Source organism: Drosophila miranda, assembly GCF_003369915.1.
Source record: "Drosophila miranda strain MSH22 chromosome Y unlocalized genomic scaffold, D.miranda_PacBio2.1 Contig_Y1_pilon, whole genome shotgun sequence".
NCBI lineage: Eukaryota > Metazoa > Arthropoda > Insecta > Diptera > Drosophilidae > Drosophila > Drosophila miranda.
The window spans coordinates 18,396,618-18,412,405 of record NW_022881603.1 but is presented as its reverse complement, the minus strand read 5'-3'; the positions used below and the strand labels follow the sequence as shown (position 1 = coordinate 18,412,405).

Below are 15,788 nucleotides of genomic sequence, written 5' to 3'. Positions count from 1 at the left end.
CATAAGCTCTTACTAACTCATGAACTGTGAATCTCCCTTGCGATAATAGTAGCTGCTGTTTAAATTGGTTTAAAGGCTTGCTAGTCTCTTGAATGACGTTTTCAAAACTACTCTCTGCTGAACGCTGAGTATTTATGTCTGATTCTGATTCTGTCTGGTCGACATCACTATCTGTCATATGATTTATTTTAATCCGAGATAAAGCGTCCGCTACTACGTTAGTTGAGCCTGGTTTATAATTGATTTTTGGTGTGAAACTTTCTATGAAGTAATACCAATGATTCATTTCAACATTTGGATTTTTTTGCGACATTGCAAAGGACAAAGGTTGGTGATCTGTATGTATTTCAATTCCACTCACTCCGTATAAATAATTTCGCAAATTTTTTAATGCCCATACAATAGCTAATAATTCCTTTTTATTAGTAGCATATAATTGCTCGGTTTTACTTAAAGTTTTAGAAATAAATGTTATGGGATTCCCATCTTGTGACAAAACTGCACCTATTGCTATGTCCGATGCATCTGGTGGTTAATGTGAATTTGTTATTGTAATCTGGTTGTACTAATTCAATATGTGCTATTAAACTGTCCTTTAAATTATTAAATGCTACAATTGCTGGTTCATCCAGCTGTATTAATGTTTTCTTGGATGCCCTTCGTGAAACTTTCCCATTTACTCCACTCAGATATTTTGTTAATGGTTTGGCAATTGTGGCATAATTTAGGACAAATTTTCTGTAATACCCTGTTAGTCCTAAGAAGTTACGTAGCTCTCTGATATTATAAGGAATTGGATAGTTTTGTATTGTTGAGATTTTGTCTGGATCTGTTTTAATGATATTATGGGAAACAATGTATCCCAGAAATTTGGTTTCCAATTGAAAGAATTTAGACTTCTCTAGGGAAATTTTCATATTAGCATTTTGCAAAATCTGTATTATATGAATAAGATCTTTATAATGTTGTTCTATAGTTTTTGAAAATATTATTATATCGTCCATATAGACGTGACAAGTTTTCCCAACTTGTTCTCTAAGTATATCGTCCATTGCCCTTTGGAAAATTCTGGGAGCGTTCGTCAATCCCATAGGCATTGTTAGAAATTCATATTTACCGTTATTTATGGAAAAAGATGTTTTTTTCAATATCTGATTCCCTCATTAAAATCTGATAGAAAACCTGACTCTAAGTCGATGGCCGAGAAATACTTTGCCTTACCTAAATTGGCAAGGATTACTGAAGGATCTTGCATAGGGTATCTATCCGGTATGGTGTTTTCATTAAGTTTATTAAAGTCTATTACTAATCTATGTTTAGGAGTTCTGTCCTCATTTACTCCCTTCTTTGGTACTACTATTACCGGTGAATTATATGGGCTTTTACTAGGTCTGATTATACCTTCATCTAACATTTTACTTATTTCGTTATTAACGAAATCGTTAACCGAATAAGCGTATGGATACTGTTTGCCATATACCGGTCTATCATGTTCAGTGTTAATCTCTCCTTTTATATCCGTTCTGAACGGTAACTGTAAATCTATATTGGCATGGTCTTCTTCGATGATAGATACCATTTTCTCTCTGAGATTTTCTAAATTGTCTTCTTTGTAGGTTATTGTGTTATACAATTTCATTTTTTTCAATTCAGAATTTGCCTAATTTTGTATGTCGGATATTTCTACGACGGCGCGTTCAGGATTTTTGCATCCCAAACTTTTAAATCGTTCATTGTCGGATAATTCAACGACGGCGTGTTCAGGATTCTTTAATCCCAAACTTTTAAACCGTTCATTGTCGGATAATTCAACGACGGCGTGCTCAGGATATTTTAATCCCAAACTATTGACGGATAATTCTTCGTCGGCGTGCTCAGGATTTTTTGATCTCAAGCTATATAAACTTCCTTCTACCTTTACTGAATCACTTTTCATTTCTTTTTCTTCTTCAAAATATTTTTTTATTATATATTCCTTCAATGGAAGGATGGTTTTTCCTTCTATAAAGGTTAATTTGTTTAAAGAAAGAACCTCATCATATATAAGTTTATCTTCATTGTCTTTATAACTTAAAGTCCCCTTTCCTGTATCAATAACAGCTCCGATTTTCTTTAATAGGTTAAATCCTATTAGTAAATCCGCCTCCGTTCCATCTATTTCGTAAAACACTTGTTTTCTGTTAAAAATAGTTATATTATGGAAATATTTAATTATCGAAAACCCATTTACTGTAGCAACTTTCTTATAAATTGATAATTCTTTTTTATTTTCGTAAATTCACTTTTTTATATAACAGGAAGTTGCTCCCGTATCTATCGAAACTTTTTATTCTTTGTTTAATTTTTTATCTACTCTTTTTAGGTAGGGCAGACCTACTTCGGGGGCTGATCTAAAAAATGGTCCTCTTCAATGTTATTTATCCGCATTGCTTTATTAGGCGGTTGCTCCGACGTTTCCTTTGGTTTTCGTTTCTGCGCTGGATTTGCGTTAGATTGATTATTTGGTACTACGTTTGCTCTAAATTGCTGAGCTTGGTTATAATTGTTATTATTTCTCCGATAATAACCATTAGTATTCTCCCGATAATATCTATTATTATTATTATTATTATTTCCCCTGTATTGAGTGCTGTTCTGTCGGTTCTGGATTTGTATTGATTCGTCTACATCCATTGGTTCTGGGGCCTGATTTTGTTGTCTATTACCCAAGAAATAGGGTTGTCCCCATGACATGTTATTCCTCTGAAAATCCCTTTTTTGGTCGAATGGTGAACTATTAATCCTTGTTTGCCGTTGGTTGAATCTTAATGTATTGTAATTATTTTTCACTGAATTTCTGGGGCCACTGAATTGGTAGGCAAATTGGGCCCGTATGTTATTTGTTTGCAATTCCTGTACCTTTGCCAAGGCATTCGGGAAATCTGGAGGATTCAATGAGAATAGGATTTCTGCAATACCGCCGTTTAGGCCAGTGACAAAAATGCATAAGGCATTGTCTCAAATTTTTTTATTTGATTCTTTTGTAATTTCACTGTCCTTTCCGTGAGTCATTATTGTCTTATTAATTAACAAGGTCATTTTCTTGTTAACCTCGTTATAGAAATCTATTATTGAAAGGTTCCCTTGTCGGAGAACGCTTAGCTCCTGTTCTATTATATAAATTGGTCTCTTGTCACTGTAAACAAAGTCAAGTTGTGACAGTATGGCATCGAAATTTAAAACTGTCCCGTGGTTGGTCAGTGCGTCATGTGCTGGTCCTGTTATTTTGTTTCTTAAAATTGTTTAGGCAATATAATATTGCTTACTTCCTTTTTTATATAATTTTACTGCAGTTTCTGCAGCTTCCCTCCATCCTACGTACTGGTTTAATCCACCATTGAAAATTGGTAGGGATTCTATTACTTTTAATGTGGTTGTGGAGATAATGTTTTTTATCCCCAATCGGCCGACTAATTATTTCGAATTAAATAAAACTCGGCGCAGAAATAAAATTACGATATGTTCTTTAATGCGTGACATCCAAATTGCAAGTGTGGCTTGCCTGCCCTTTACATTGCCGCTCCGATCGCTAAGCGCAGCTTCGCTCGGCCGACGTCGTTAGGCAGACGCAAAGCGGAGATAGCGAAGAGCGAGCTGGCAAAGAGCGTTTAGCAGGGCAAGCAAGCGCAAAGCTTTAACAAACAAATGAGTGACATAGACATAAGTAACAAACAAAATAAGCGGCTGAGGGCCAAGAATTAGGTGCTATTTGGCAAGCAGCTAATCGGCTGGGTTCTGCTCCGAACATTCACCCCCCGTTGGAAGGCAAAGGCTTTCAACAGATCCATCCTGAAGGGGCAGAACCGCTATTTTTCCAACGGCCCTCTTGAAGATGCTTGCTTGGGCGCAGCTGGCGGCTACGCTGGGATGATCGTCGAACGCAGCAATCGGCGCTTCTTTACGAAGACGGCTTGTCGTGATTACGTCTTGATCATCGGGAACCTCTGTAATTGCAGAGAATGGCAGGAAATTTGGCAATGTAGAAACTGTTGAAAGTTTAATTTCATTTGGCGTGGATATGTAGGTTGATATGTATGTGGGTCGAAAATCGTCAATAGAGATGCACGAGGAATTTTCAAAAGCGGCTAAAGCTGCACGCTTATTCTCCGAGCTATCAATGCTTCCTGATACTATCCAACCAAGTTTTGTCTCCTGCAATGTTGGCAATTGGGCTGATAGTCGAATCTGTCCGACGCACATTAAATCGAAGAACAAACCAGAACCTATCAACAGATCGATACGTTGGGGCTTGGAGAAATTAGGATCAGCTAGTTTTAGATTATTCGGCATTGGCCAATCCTTTGCGTCTACGCCGAAGTTAGGCTGCATTTCCGTAATTGAGTTGGTACAACTATTTGTACAGACTTGCTCGAAGGTAGAATGGAATCTCCGATTCCAGAGATGTGAACATAAGACGAGCGATGATCCAAGTGCAACTGATCAGCAAGTCTAGATGTTACAAAGTTTGCCTGTGATGCAGAATCCAAAATGGCACGACATGGGATAAGTGCTCCATAACGATCTGTTACATGGACGAGGGCAGTAGGTAGCAACACGTTCTGGCTAGGCTGAGATTTCTGGATCGAGGGGGGAGGGCTAGAACACCCGCTTGCTAGAAGCACAGTCGCGGCCTCTTGCTGGATCGATTCCTCGGCCGGTGAAGAGGAAGATGAAGCACCAGTTCCCGATGGAATGTGGAGTAGCGTGTGATGTTTGGCCTGGCAATGCCTGCAAAGTCCTGACCTGCACCTCTGCACTTCATGGCCTTTATTGAGGCAGTTCAAACACAAGCGGCTCTTCTTCACTTCTTTGTATCGTTCAAACGCAGAGAGATTCAGGAATTCCTGACATCTAGTTATGTAATGCTCGGAGGAATTGCTATGGTTACATATGGGGTTAGGATGGTCGTTACTGGAGGTGATAAGGGTGACAGGTTTGTCTTCTCCCACCTTCTGGCTAGGAATTGTTACCATAGCCGATCCCAATGATGAAAATCAGCAACCCATCGGATATCTCCTGCGGGGTCGCCAAGGTCTGAAGTGCACGCAAGTGCGAATTGATTTTGTCGCTGAGCGCGCGCAAGCCGATAGCCGAGCCCTTCTCCACCCCTTGCAGCCCGAAAATAGCCTTGACGTGTTCCTGAAAATGTAACAGTTTATTATCGAATCGCAACATTAGTAAATTCAACGCCTTGTCGTAATTCTCCTCAGAAAGTTCCAAGGAACGAATCGTATCCAGCGCAGCACCATCTAGACATCCACGAAGACATTGGAATTTTTCGATGATTGGTATACGATGGTCTTTGTGCACCATTGTCGAGAACATCGAGTGGAATTCTGGCCAATCCATGTAGTTCCCACCGAATCGCGAAAGCTGCAACTCGGGCATTCGAGAACGGCATATACTATTATAGGCGAACAACGACGAATTCCCCTCGAGAGTATGCCGAGCCGTTGAATTGGCAACATTTACCGTGCGAGCAGCCATCAACTCCTAACCTTGACATAAACATTCGAAAAGTCCAGCCGGGCATCATGGGCTAACTGCAGGAAATCCAGCCTTTCAAGGCTCGTTTGAGCGGCATCGAAATCCGCATTCATTCGCTCGATCTGCCCTAAGCGAGCTTGAAGTTCTGCCTCATCTAACTCGGCAAGCTCTTCCTTGGTGAGAAAGCGATCCATGGCCTTTAGTTGGCTCGCGATGGACTCGGCCTTGTGATTGCAGAAATCTACATCACTCGGCATTGCTGCGTTCGCGACATTGGTAGGCTCAGGTGCTGCCATGTTGAGGTTTTAAAAGAGTCACTCAGCACGACCGAAAAAGACACCCTGTATACGTATAAACGTGGGAACCGAAAGCAAAGGGATTACAGCTAATGCCTTTAGCTGTGCGGCTGTGCGAGCTGTCCGATTCCGCTTTGTACTCCGCTTGTGTGTATTAGTGAGTTCGCTGCACTGCACTGACCGAATTGTTGCGACAGAGAAATTAATAGCCAGCAATGCGTGTATGTAGATGTATGTAAGTATGTTTTAGCACCGAATTGTGCTTAACCGCCGAAAATTTGCTAAGGCTAACGAATGTCGATCGCGAATGATTATTAATTGACACTGCAACTCAGAGATCACGTCGGGGTCACCAACTTTTATGTGGAGATAATGTTTTTATCCCCAATCGGCCGACTAATTATTTCGAATTAAATAAAACACGGCGCAGAAATAAAATTACGATATGTTCTTTAATGCGTGACATCCAAATTGCAAGTGTGGCTTGCCTGCCCTTTACATTGCTGCTCCGATCGTTAAGCGCAGCTTCGCTCGGCCGACGTCGGTAGGCAGACGCAAAGCGGAGATAGCGAAGAGCGAGCTGGCAGAGAGAGTTTAGCAGGGCAAGCAAGCGCAAAGCTTTAACAAACAAATGAGTGACATACTTAGACATAAGTAACAAACAAAATAAGCGGCTGAGGGGCAAGAATTAGGTGCTATTTGGCAAGCAGCTAATCGGCTGGGTTCTGCTCCGAGTAGTGGTGTCATCTTTGATTGTCTCATCTATTGTTTCTGCCTGATAATCTGAAACCTGATCGGACTTAGATTCTATTTGTTGTTTTAAATTTACTATTTGCTCCTGTGTTTGTGAAATTTGAAGTGCTAGCAATTGTTTGACCAGATCTGCAGTGAGATCGGTCCTTGTCTGTGTCCACCTTAAATTTTTCTTATATGTTTGTTTTTATATTCTTGACCACCGCTGGGCTTAAATCTAATTGAACTTATATATTTAGTACTACAACTTTCGCTCACTAACTATCCGGTAGGGGTCGTCCTTCTTAGGCTCTTCCTTCTTGGTTTGGCTGACAATTCTTCGAACGGGTCTTCCTTCGTAAATTTCTTTGTTTAACTGGGTCTTCTGGGGGTCTTCCTTCTCTGGTTTAGCTGGTAGTTTCACTTTCTTTGTTTTTTGTTTTGATTTGTTTTGTTTAAAGATTTTTTTTGTTTTTTTTTTTGTATTTTTGAATTGTCTTGATTAGCTTTTTTTGTATTTATTTTTGCACACCCTAAGCTCCGGTTTGTTTGCTTTTTATCTCACTTTTTCTTATCTAATATCTCACAGTCACTCCGCGTTTTTATATTGAAGGATTTATTCCATTAATTAATTGTCCTTCGGGTTTCGGCACGACGCAACACTTTTATTATTCGGAGCTTTTTATACAGCGTCGCCCCACGTTGGGCGCCAGTTAAATAACAGCGGTAGCGGATTTCGTTTTTCAAAAGTTTTTATTTAACTTCTAAGTTTACAGATATAGATTTAAGTTGAGGGTCACAAAGGATTCCGGACAAAGGGTTTGCGCGATCTTAGTTTTTAGTTCGACTTTTCGGTGTCGCTTCTGGATCAAGACTGACTTGAACTTTTTGATCTTTACATCGTCGATCCCTTTCGGGAATAGTTTGATTTCGCCATCCCGAGTATTGGATTTCGTCATCCAAAGAGAGAACTGTAAAATGCCCAAAGTGCAGGATCTGCAGAAAGCCGGGTGTGAGATTGTTTATGGGAAGCCGGGTGTGGGCAAACATTGTTTTTCCATTTAGGCGATTGTCAAAGATTGGGATTGTGGCGGGAGCCATTGAGATTGTACATCTTAGAAATCAATTTAGAAAGCCAAAGATTGTTTACAACTCGTATAAGAGCTCAATAGAATTGGGTACGTTAACTTACATGCATTTATTTAAATTTCTTTGTCCTGCTGTTTAAGGAGTGTTAATATTAGGTGCGGCATTCCAGCGCTTGGCGAAGCTCGTTTACTCCCTGCCTCACTTTGTATTACTGCTTCTTGCCATTAGCTACCAATCCCCCCCACCCGCGTTCTGCTTATTTTGCCAATGTATTCATTGTCTGTGAAATTGTTGTGTGTGTGTGTGCTTGTGGTTCCATGCCGTCGCATAATATCTTTCTTAGCTGTCTCTACTTTCGCCATCCCACTCGTTTTCAATCTCCCTATATCCCACACCCTCTAACCAATACCCTATGGCATTTCCCCATCCCCAATCCTGGTGAAGAATGCAGCTTGCGGTTTTTCACATGCGACAGCTTTTAAGTGGCTGCCGTTTGTCTCTCGCGCTAGATTGCTTTGGATAAGTAGATATATACCTCTGATTCCGTATGGTAATAGATATGCACGATTATACATAGATATATGTATGTGGCCCAAGATTTACACAAATTTTAATGCGATTATAAATCGTCTTCTGTCATCATGCCAAGCAGCAACCTTTATCCACTCCGGAATTTGCCTGGAATGCATTCAATGCGATTATATTTATAGATTTGTTAATCTATCGTGTGGCTTGTGGTGGAACAATCGTGGCTCTGAAGATCTCGGGCTCTCTGGCTCAGGCAGAATTTCGAAGGAATAAAGGGTAGAGCTTTAACACGATTCGAAGTGGCGCAAAGCACTCATGACAGCATCAACCACTGGCACAGTTTCCGGCTGCCATTCATTCAACACAACACCCCTTCCGCTTTGCTCGCCATTTTTGCCAATTTTCAATCTCGACCTGCCATTATTGGTCCATGCGACGGTGAACTCCATTATCATTGTCATTAGGGGCCTTTTTGTGCCTGTGCCTATATGGCGGCTTCCTGCACATTCCGTTCCCCCAGCACGCACTTAGCTCTCTTATGGTTCCTGTTGCTGCCAACAACCTTTCACCTTTGCTGTTGTTGTCTTCTGTCTGCTGGTGCCTCGGCAAAAGCCCAAACAAAAGAAAAACAATTTTCATGCGTGACTGGGAAAAATCAAAAGAAAGGGGCAGCGGGCACACGAGAATGGCGGAACAATGCCTATTTTAGTGAGATAAGAAAGCAAGCAGCAGTGGCAGCAGCAGGAGCTTTTCAAAGCAATTTCCAAGTGGCCCCGAGAGTCAGGTTCAGGCCCAGGCCCAGGCTCTGGTCCAGGTGCAGGTAAAGAACCAGAGTCAGGTGCAGGCTCAGGAACAGGGACCCACCACTCACTCATCTCTTAAGTGGGTGCCGCTCGTTGCCTTTTAATACCCTTAGAGAGGATTTTGCTTGACGATACGCTCAAAAGGATATTCCTTTAGGACTGAAAAATTCCTGAGACTGGATAGAATCACATATTGCGGTCATTCCTAAGGATGTTGGGGCTTCTTACTGGTGTAGCTGTAATAATATTTGATCAGAAATGTAATCTGAGAATCTGAGAACTTTTAACCAAAGGCTTTCACGGATAAGGACATTCTTATGTGTCTCAGGAGCAATCAGCAACCGATTGTAGAAAAGAAAACCAAACCAGCTTCAGATTTAAGTGTCATTGGTGTCATTTAAGTGTCCCTATGTATATCACTCTGCTCAACACAAAACAAGTACTCAAGTGTGTTTCCTACATTTGTATATTTACACATAGGACCACGACCACACAACCAAAAAGACAAGGATCTGCGCTACGAGAAGTATTCGAAACTGAGGTTTTGTTGACACAAGATGACATCAGCGGTACATCGGCGATGGAAGCCCCATAACCCGGTGTACGTTCTGGTTCTGGCATTACTAATGATGCCAGTCCTGCCTCAGCTGCCCGATGGAAACGAAGCGTTTGGTAGACGAGATCCAAGACAAGACAAAACCGCGGCGGCTGGTGGGGATGAGGCGGGTGGTGGTGATGAGGCGGGTAATGACACAGATGAGTCATCCTGGTGGCGCCCGGGCTACGAGGGCGATGGCACGACGCACGAACAGCTTGGACAGCTGCACTGGCCTCCTGTCGAGTACACAAAGTACAAGGGGCGTCCCAACTACACTCGGGATTTTACCTCACAACTTTTACAACTTTACGAAAAGTCTCTTCCGGCTGGTGTTCAGCGACGATCCGCCGCTGCCACAGAGTGAGTATCACCCACGAACTGACTCCACCATCCGATGCTTCAATTGGGCTCCTGTGCAATAAAATATATTATGGTGTTGGGCGATGACGTGCTGGCCCTGGGCCCCAAGGTGGAGCGGAACGATTGGACCGATCTGTTGGCTCGCTACTGGTTGCTGCTTTTCTTCGTGTTATTCTTCATGGCCGGCATCATTCTCATCCCGTGTATCGGGTAAGTGAAGACTCATTCGCTATGAGGAAGATACGACATTTGAATCCTATTGCCGTTTCCTGCAGTGTATGCTATTGCTGCCTCTGCTGCTGTCGACGGTGCAAGCAGGGATGTCCGACATGCACTGTCGCAAGGGATTTCAAGCGGCGCATCTGTTGCGGCATATGCCTAGCGATACTTATCTTGGGCCTATGGTGAGTCTTGGTCTGGGTCTGGATCTGGATCTGAGTGTAATAGCCCTAGTAATGTGTTCGGAATGTCCGCAGCTTTGGCGTCTACATTGCGTTTGTGTCGAACAAGTTTTTGGATCGGGGATTTGACGATACTTCAATGACAGCGAGGCGCGGCGCGGCAGCGAGGACACTTGCTCCTTTCTGAAGGATGTGGCTAATCACCTCACGCATCTTTTTTTGAAAAACTTTATGAAATTGGAGACGCACGTTATCGATTTATTGGAAAGTAAGCTCATTCAGAATTGCCATCCCTTTGTGCCTTGTTGCCCCCCTCGCATTTGACGCCTCCTTTCCCCCTTTTGTAGATGCGGATAAACACATCTTCCGACAGCAATGCGCTGGCTGAATTAGAGCGCATCTTAGACAACATGCCAGAAGCTCTAATCATCATGCGTAATCTGGATATGTTGGAGAAGGAATTACGCTTGTATGGGTCCCAATATCGAGACTGTAACTATGCAAATAACATGTTGGCCAATTCGAACTTATCCTCTCCTTACAGGTCTTCGAGGAGTGAAAAGAGACATCAACCATGCATGCGCCGTTTTATGCCAAAGAACCGACACCTGGTCTTTCAACCATTATAACGAAATTCCGGAATTAGGCTATGCGAGATGCCTATGCCTATGCTATGCCTACACTATGATCAGGTATTATCTTTCTATTGAGAAATACGTGACACCCTTCCGCTACTGACTACGTTTTTTGCAGATTCCTAATACAACTGTCTATGTGGAGGGTATCGAAACGATTATTAAAGAGAAATATTTTGAAATACCGAAGAGTGCCATGGTTCGCCTAAAAGAAGTAAGTGACAAAATCCGGAAACAGATGGAACTCATCATCGCGCCATTGAAGCGAGATATCGGCAGGGGGCATGGTACCCTTTTTGGATATGCCTCAAAAATACGCAACATAATTGAGGCGAGGCAGTGATCAGTGATATTCACCTCCATACTAAGCGTTGCACAAAGACTTACGACGATGTCTACGAAAAGCTTGGCCAAGATCGCGATAATATTTACGAAATGACATGCATCTCAACCTTCATAGTAAGTAAACTTGCCTTTCCTTGGCCTCATACCTCGCTTATACGAGCAAAGTGCTTGCATCGCAGCTTATTATAATCCTGATATTGGCACTCTTGTGCGGCTGCATCGGGCCAAGTCGGACGGCAGCTGGTGACCTTGGATTCTGCTGCAAGTCAACGGGCGCCTCCTGTCTGCTAATGTGAGTGCGCTGCCTTTAGAGGTTTATCTCTTTCGTTATCTTTTATGCTTCTGCATATTTCACGGCCATGATTCTAATATTTTGTATTTACTCGTTCGTTACGCTGGTTGGACTGTTCTACTTGCTCATCGGGGTGGTTACCTATGAGGGAGCCTGCGCCGGGTGCTGGACGCAAAGCTAGATGTAAGCGGAATGTTGTCGTCCACAGGTGAAGATTTCGTTTTGCCTCCTATGCGTATGTCGAATGCCATCAGGAACTGCCAGGCAAATGAGTCCATCTTTCACCTGCTGCAAGTGAATAAACTGTTCATTGTCGACGACTTGACACGCCTGCAGTTGTCACTCGATGACCCCAAAGAAACTAAGCAGCTTACCGACAATCTGTCAATGCTGTACCTCTTGACTGCCGAGGAAAAAAAGCTACTTCGTGAGATGCGTGACAGCAATCTCTCCACCTACCACGGCAGCTCATACCTACCACATCTGTGCACTCGTTATTCAACTAACCCTGTGGTACCCAATATTGCGAATCAGTTGCGAGATTATTATACGTACCATGATGGTGACCCGTCCGACTATAAGGGATATAGCACCTACCATTATTACTACTGGAATGCTCACGTGTCTTTCCATAACAGTCGCATTGATGTCGAAAAAATGTATAACACATATAACGACAGACTAGTACAGACAACGAATACGATGAAGCGCGAGGTTAAGAAGATCAGTGAACTTATTTTGTACGAAAACTTAGATTTTGGCGATTCAATTGATATATTGCTCTCTAGGATATTAAGGGCTGAGAAGTTTATCCAAGAACGAGGCAAGGAGTTTATCAACAATCTTGCCCAGAATCTTACCGACGCCATCAACAGCCAGATCCACGATTACATAGATATGATAATTAGTGAATCCAACAAGAATGTCGGACGTTGCCAGCACCTCGCCTACATTTACTACCGTGGCGTTCGTTTCGTTTGTGAGCGCCTAGTGAATCCTCTAGTGAGTACAGACATCACATCACACCGCATACTAGTTTCGAGCTGATCTTCTTGTTGTCTTATGCAGAATAGTGCCTGGGTGGGCTTGCTGCTGTGCTCCTTTCTCTTCCTGCCGATACTCTACGTATGCCATCGTCTGATGTGCTTGTACCTTGTAATATATCCTGGGGGAACAGTGACAGATGGCCACGATTGTCAAAGGTGCAGAGCTCGAGCATATACCCCACGTCCGCTTGGTACTGATTTCCCCGTTGGCATTCCCCACCCCCAAGACGTTTTCTGAATCAGCAGCCAGCAGTGGTGCAGATGCATGTGGAGAAGCGCAAGCGGAAGAAAGCGTAGAAGGATCGCTCCCCCCATGTTGTTGCTGTTGAATTCTAAATGAATTGTGGACAATTCTGATCCAATTTTATAATTTGTTATGCTTCCCAAAATACACAATGTTTTCACATTAGCCATAAAAAAGATCAAATACCGAATGTGTCCGGACATACGAGTATGATTCGCAGTACGGGTACGAACGTCATTAGTGTCATTCGAGAACCGTAGAACAGTCGCATCATATTTGTCGAGATATCCCTTTATTTTGTACGGGCCAATGAGAAGCCGGAGATGGTTATATCAAAATAGATTGTTGTGTTTCGCAATCCATCATCATAGACGATCTCTTACACTGAGATGAAAAGTGCTGCCACTTATACAGAAGTTAAATAGAATTCGCTTTGATTTAAATATATTTATTACGTATGCAAATGTTTATTGTAATGTTCAAACATGAACACATTATTGTACTTAAAAAACGAGGGGGAACGTTGTGAGTTGCTGCGGACACTGCAACTCTACAGTTATACCCGATACTAAGTCAGTATGGCTCCCCTCCGGCAGACGCCGCTAATATTAAACGACACGACAAAGAGTGCGTGCGAGAGAGACAGAAAATCAGTATGAGCGTGACGTCGGGCGCTGCGTAGCCAGTGCAAATTGATTTGTTCCTTTTGGCTATCAAAATGATCTGATCTGATCCAGATTCAGCAATCTGATAGATATGGTCATTATCTATGATTCTGCGTTTTTAGTTTTCTCGAATCTGTAATATTGTGGATGAAACAGATTTTTGTCCTTTGTGGGGGTGGAAGTGGGCGGGGCGAAGTTTTGAAATATTTTTGTAGCAGTGACATATCACAGAAGTCTGGATCCAAAACATCGTTGCTCTTGCTCTTATAGTCTTTGAGCACTAGGCGATGAAGGGGACGGACAGACGGACACACGGACGGACGGACAGACAGACATGGCTCAATCGACTCGGCTATTGATGCTGATCAAGAATATATGTACTTTATGGGGTCGGAAACGATTCCTTCTGGACGTTACACACATCCATCTTCACCACAAATCTAATATACCCCAATACTCATTTTGAGTATCGGATATAACAAGATTCTATACACGTTCACTTACCGATCCCTAAATTTAACTGAAGATATTTATGAATGCCCGGATGTGGGCGGAGAAAATATCTGTAAGTCCATAAAAATACGACTACAAAGGGTAGAAAACACTTATACAATATATGTAGTCGCAAAATATCACTTATGTATGCATGCAATCATGTAACGATGTATCCTTTTCGTGGGTCTAGCCATAATAATAGAAGACATAATTGTACCTGTCTAGACTTTTCTTTAAGTTCTAGACAGTAGATATTTCCAACCTTTGTTCAAAAAGCACGTATATACTCGTAAATCTAAGTGTCACTATTCGGGCCTCAAGGCTTTTTTCTCTGGGTGCTCTAGATAGCTTCTAAATCCTGTCCACGGCTTGCACCATTTTTGATGGCCTCGCCAAGGACATGCCATTAACAGAAATTACATATACCTCTTGCGCAGGACACATCATAACGGAATGAAGTCCAGAAGGTGGCTTAAGGTGCCACGGCCAGTACGGAATGTGTGGTGAATGGCGAAGCAATTAACGCATGCAAAGGCTGCCTACCGATTTCAACGAGCTCATTAAGCGCTTAAGCAAAAATGACAATAGCAGGCTAATTAGTTGGAAACCGAATGGAAGGATTCATGGACGGTAGATGGTGGCTGGCTCGAAGTGAGTACTTTGGTGCAGAGTGCGAACAAAGTTGCCGCCGCTCGTGGCACTTGGCAATTGCCACTTGGCGACGATGGCGCAGGTCCCTCCGCCAAACCTTGGTCCAGTTTTGGTTTCCTTCTCTCTTCTGCGTCATCCGTTTCGTTTTGTTTCTGTATGGAACTGCTCCTTGCCCACCTGGCCAAATACTTGTCGAAACTTTTATAATTATGTTCGAGCAATGGACTAGGACTTCGACTCCGTCTCGCAGTCAATGTCTGCTCATTTCTTTGGCAAGCTTTGGCCGGGCCGCAGTGAATGTTGAGTCATTCCTCCTTCCGCTTTCCACAGTTTTCCGAGTGTTCCGGCGTTTTTTTCCCTTTCTTTTCAAGTGCTGCTCGTGGGCGTGGCAACAAGTTAATTATGCGCCTCTTTGCCTACGACGCCTACGCCTTGTTAATTAAATATTGTCCAGCGCCAAACAAAAAGGCTATAGTCGACATTTCGCATAACCAAAAATCGAGAAATCTTTCCATAAGAAAATATTAAAAACAAGAGTCGCACTTTTTCTTTGGTTTCTTAATTTTTTGATGCATAAATCCTGGATTGGTTCCATGTTCCATTAGAGTACTCTGTATCGTGGCCAAGTTCCATTTTTATACCCGATACTCAAAATGAGTATTGGGGTATATTAGATTTGTGGTAAAAGTGGATGTGTGTAACGTCCAGAAGGAATCGTTTCCGACCCCTAAAGTATATATATTTTTGATCAGCATCAATAGCCGAGTCGATTGAGCCATGTCTGTCTGTCCGTCTGTCCGTCCGTCCGTCTGTCCGTCTGTCCGTCTGTCCGGCCCCTTCAGCGCCTAGTGCTCAAAGACTATAAGAGCGAGAGCAACGATGGTTTGGATCCAGACTTCTGTGATATGTCACTGCTACAAGAATATTTCAAAACTTTGCCCCGCCCACTTCCGCCCCCACAAAAGGCAAAAATCTGTGGCATCCACAATTTCGACGATACGAGAAAACTAAAAACGCAGAATCAAGAAAACAATTTCATTCTTTCTCGCTCTGTCTCTCTCTAACACACAGGTTTCATGGTC

General features: G+C 42.6%; 1 protein-coding gene across 1 annotated transcript; it reads left to right on the top strand.

The window, feature by feature from the left end:
- The first annotated feature begins 9,375 nt into the window (after window positions 1–9,375).
- Window positions 9,376–13,079, top strand: LOC117192023 (prominin-like protein). The gene is made up of 8 exons (XM_033396742.1): window positions 9,376–10,142; window positions 10,208–10,336; window positions 10,409–10,601; window positions 10,681–10,825; window positions 10,878–11,025; window positions 11,087–11,427; window positions 11,493–12,607; window positions 12,674–13,079. Exons 7-8 carry the CDS (start codon window positions 11,798–11,800, stop codon window positions 12,887–12,889), a joined length of 1,026 nt encoding a protein of 341 aa, XP_033252633.1. The 5' UTR covers window positions 9,376–10,142; window positions 10,208–10,336; window positions 10,409–10,601; window positions 10,681–10,825; window positions 10,878–11,025; window positions 11,087–11,427; window positions 11,493–11,797; the 3' UTR covers window positions 12,890–13,079.
- Window positions 13,080–15,788: the final 2,709 nt, after the last annotated feature.

Excerpts from the sequence above, each read along its gene's own strand:
- LOC117192023 (XM_033396742.1), top strand. The coding sequence starts at position 11,798 with ATGTTGTCGTCCACAGGTGAAGATTTCGTTTTGCCTCCTATGCGTATG. Across the intron at positions 12,608-12,673 it reads AGCGCCTAGTGAATCCTCTA|AATAGTGCCTGGGTGGGCTT; the intron begins GTGAGTACAGAC and ends TGTCTTATGCAG.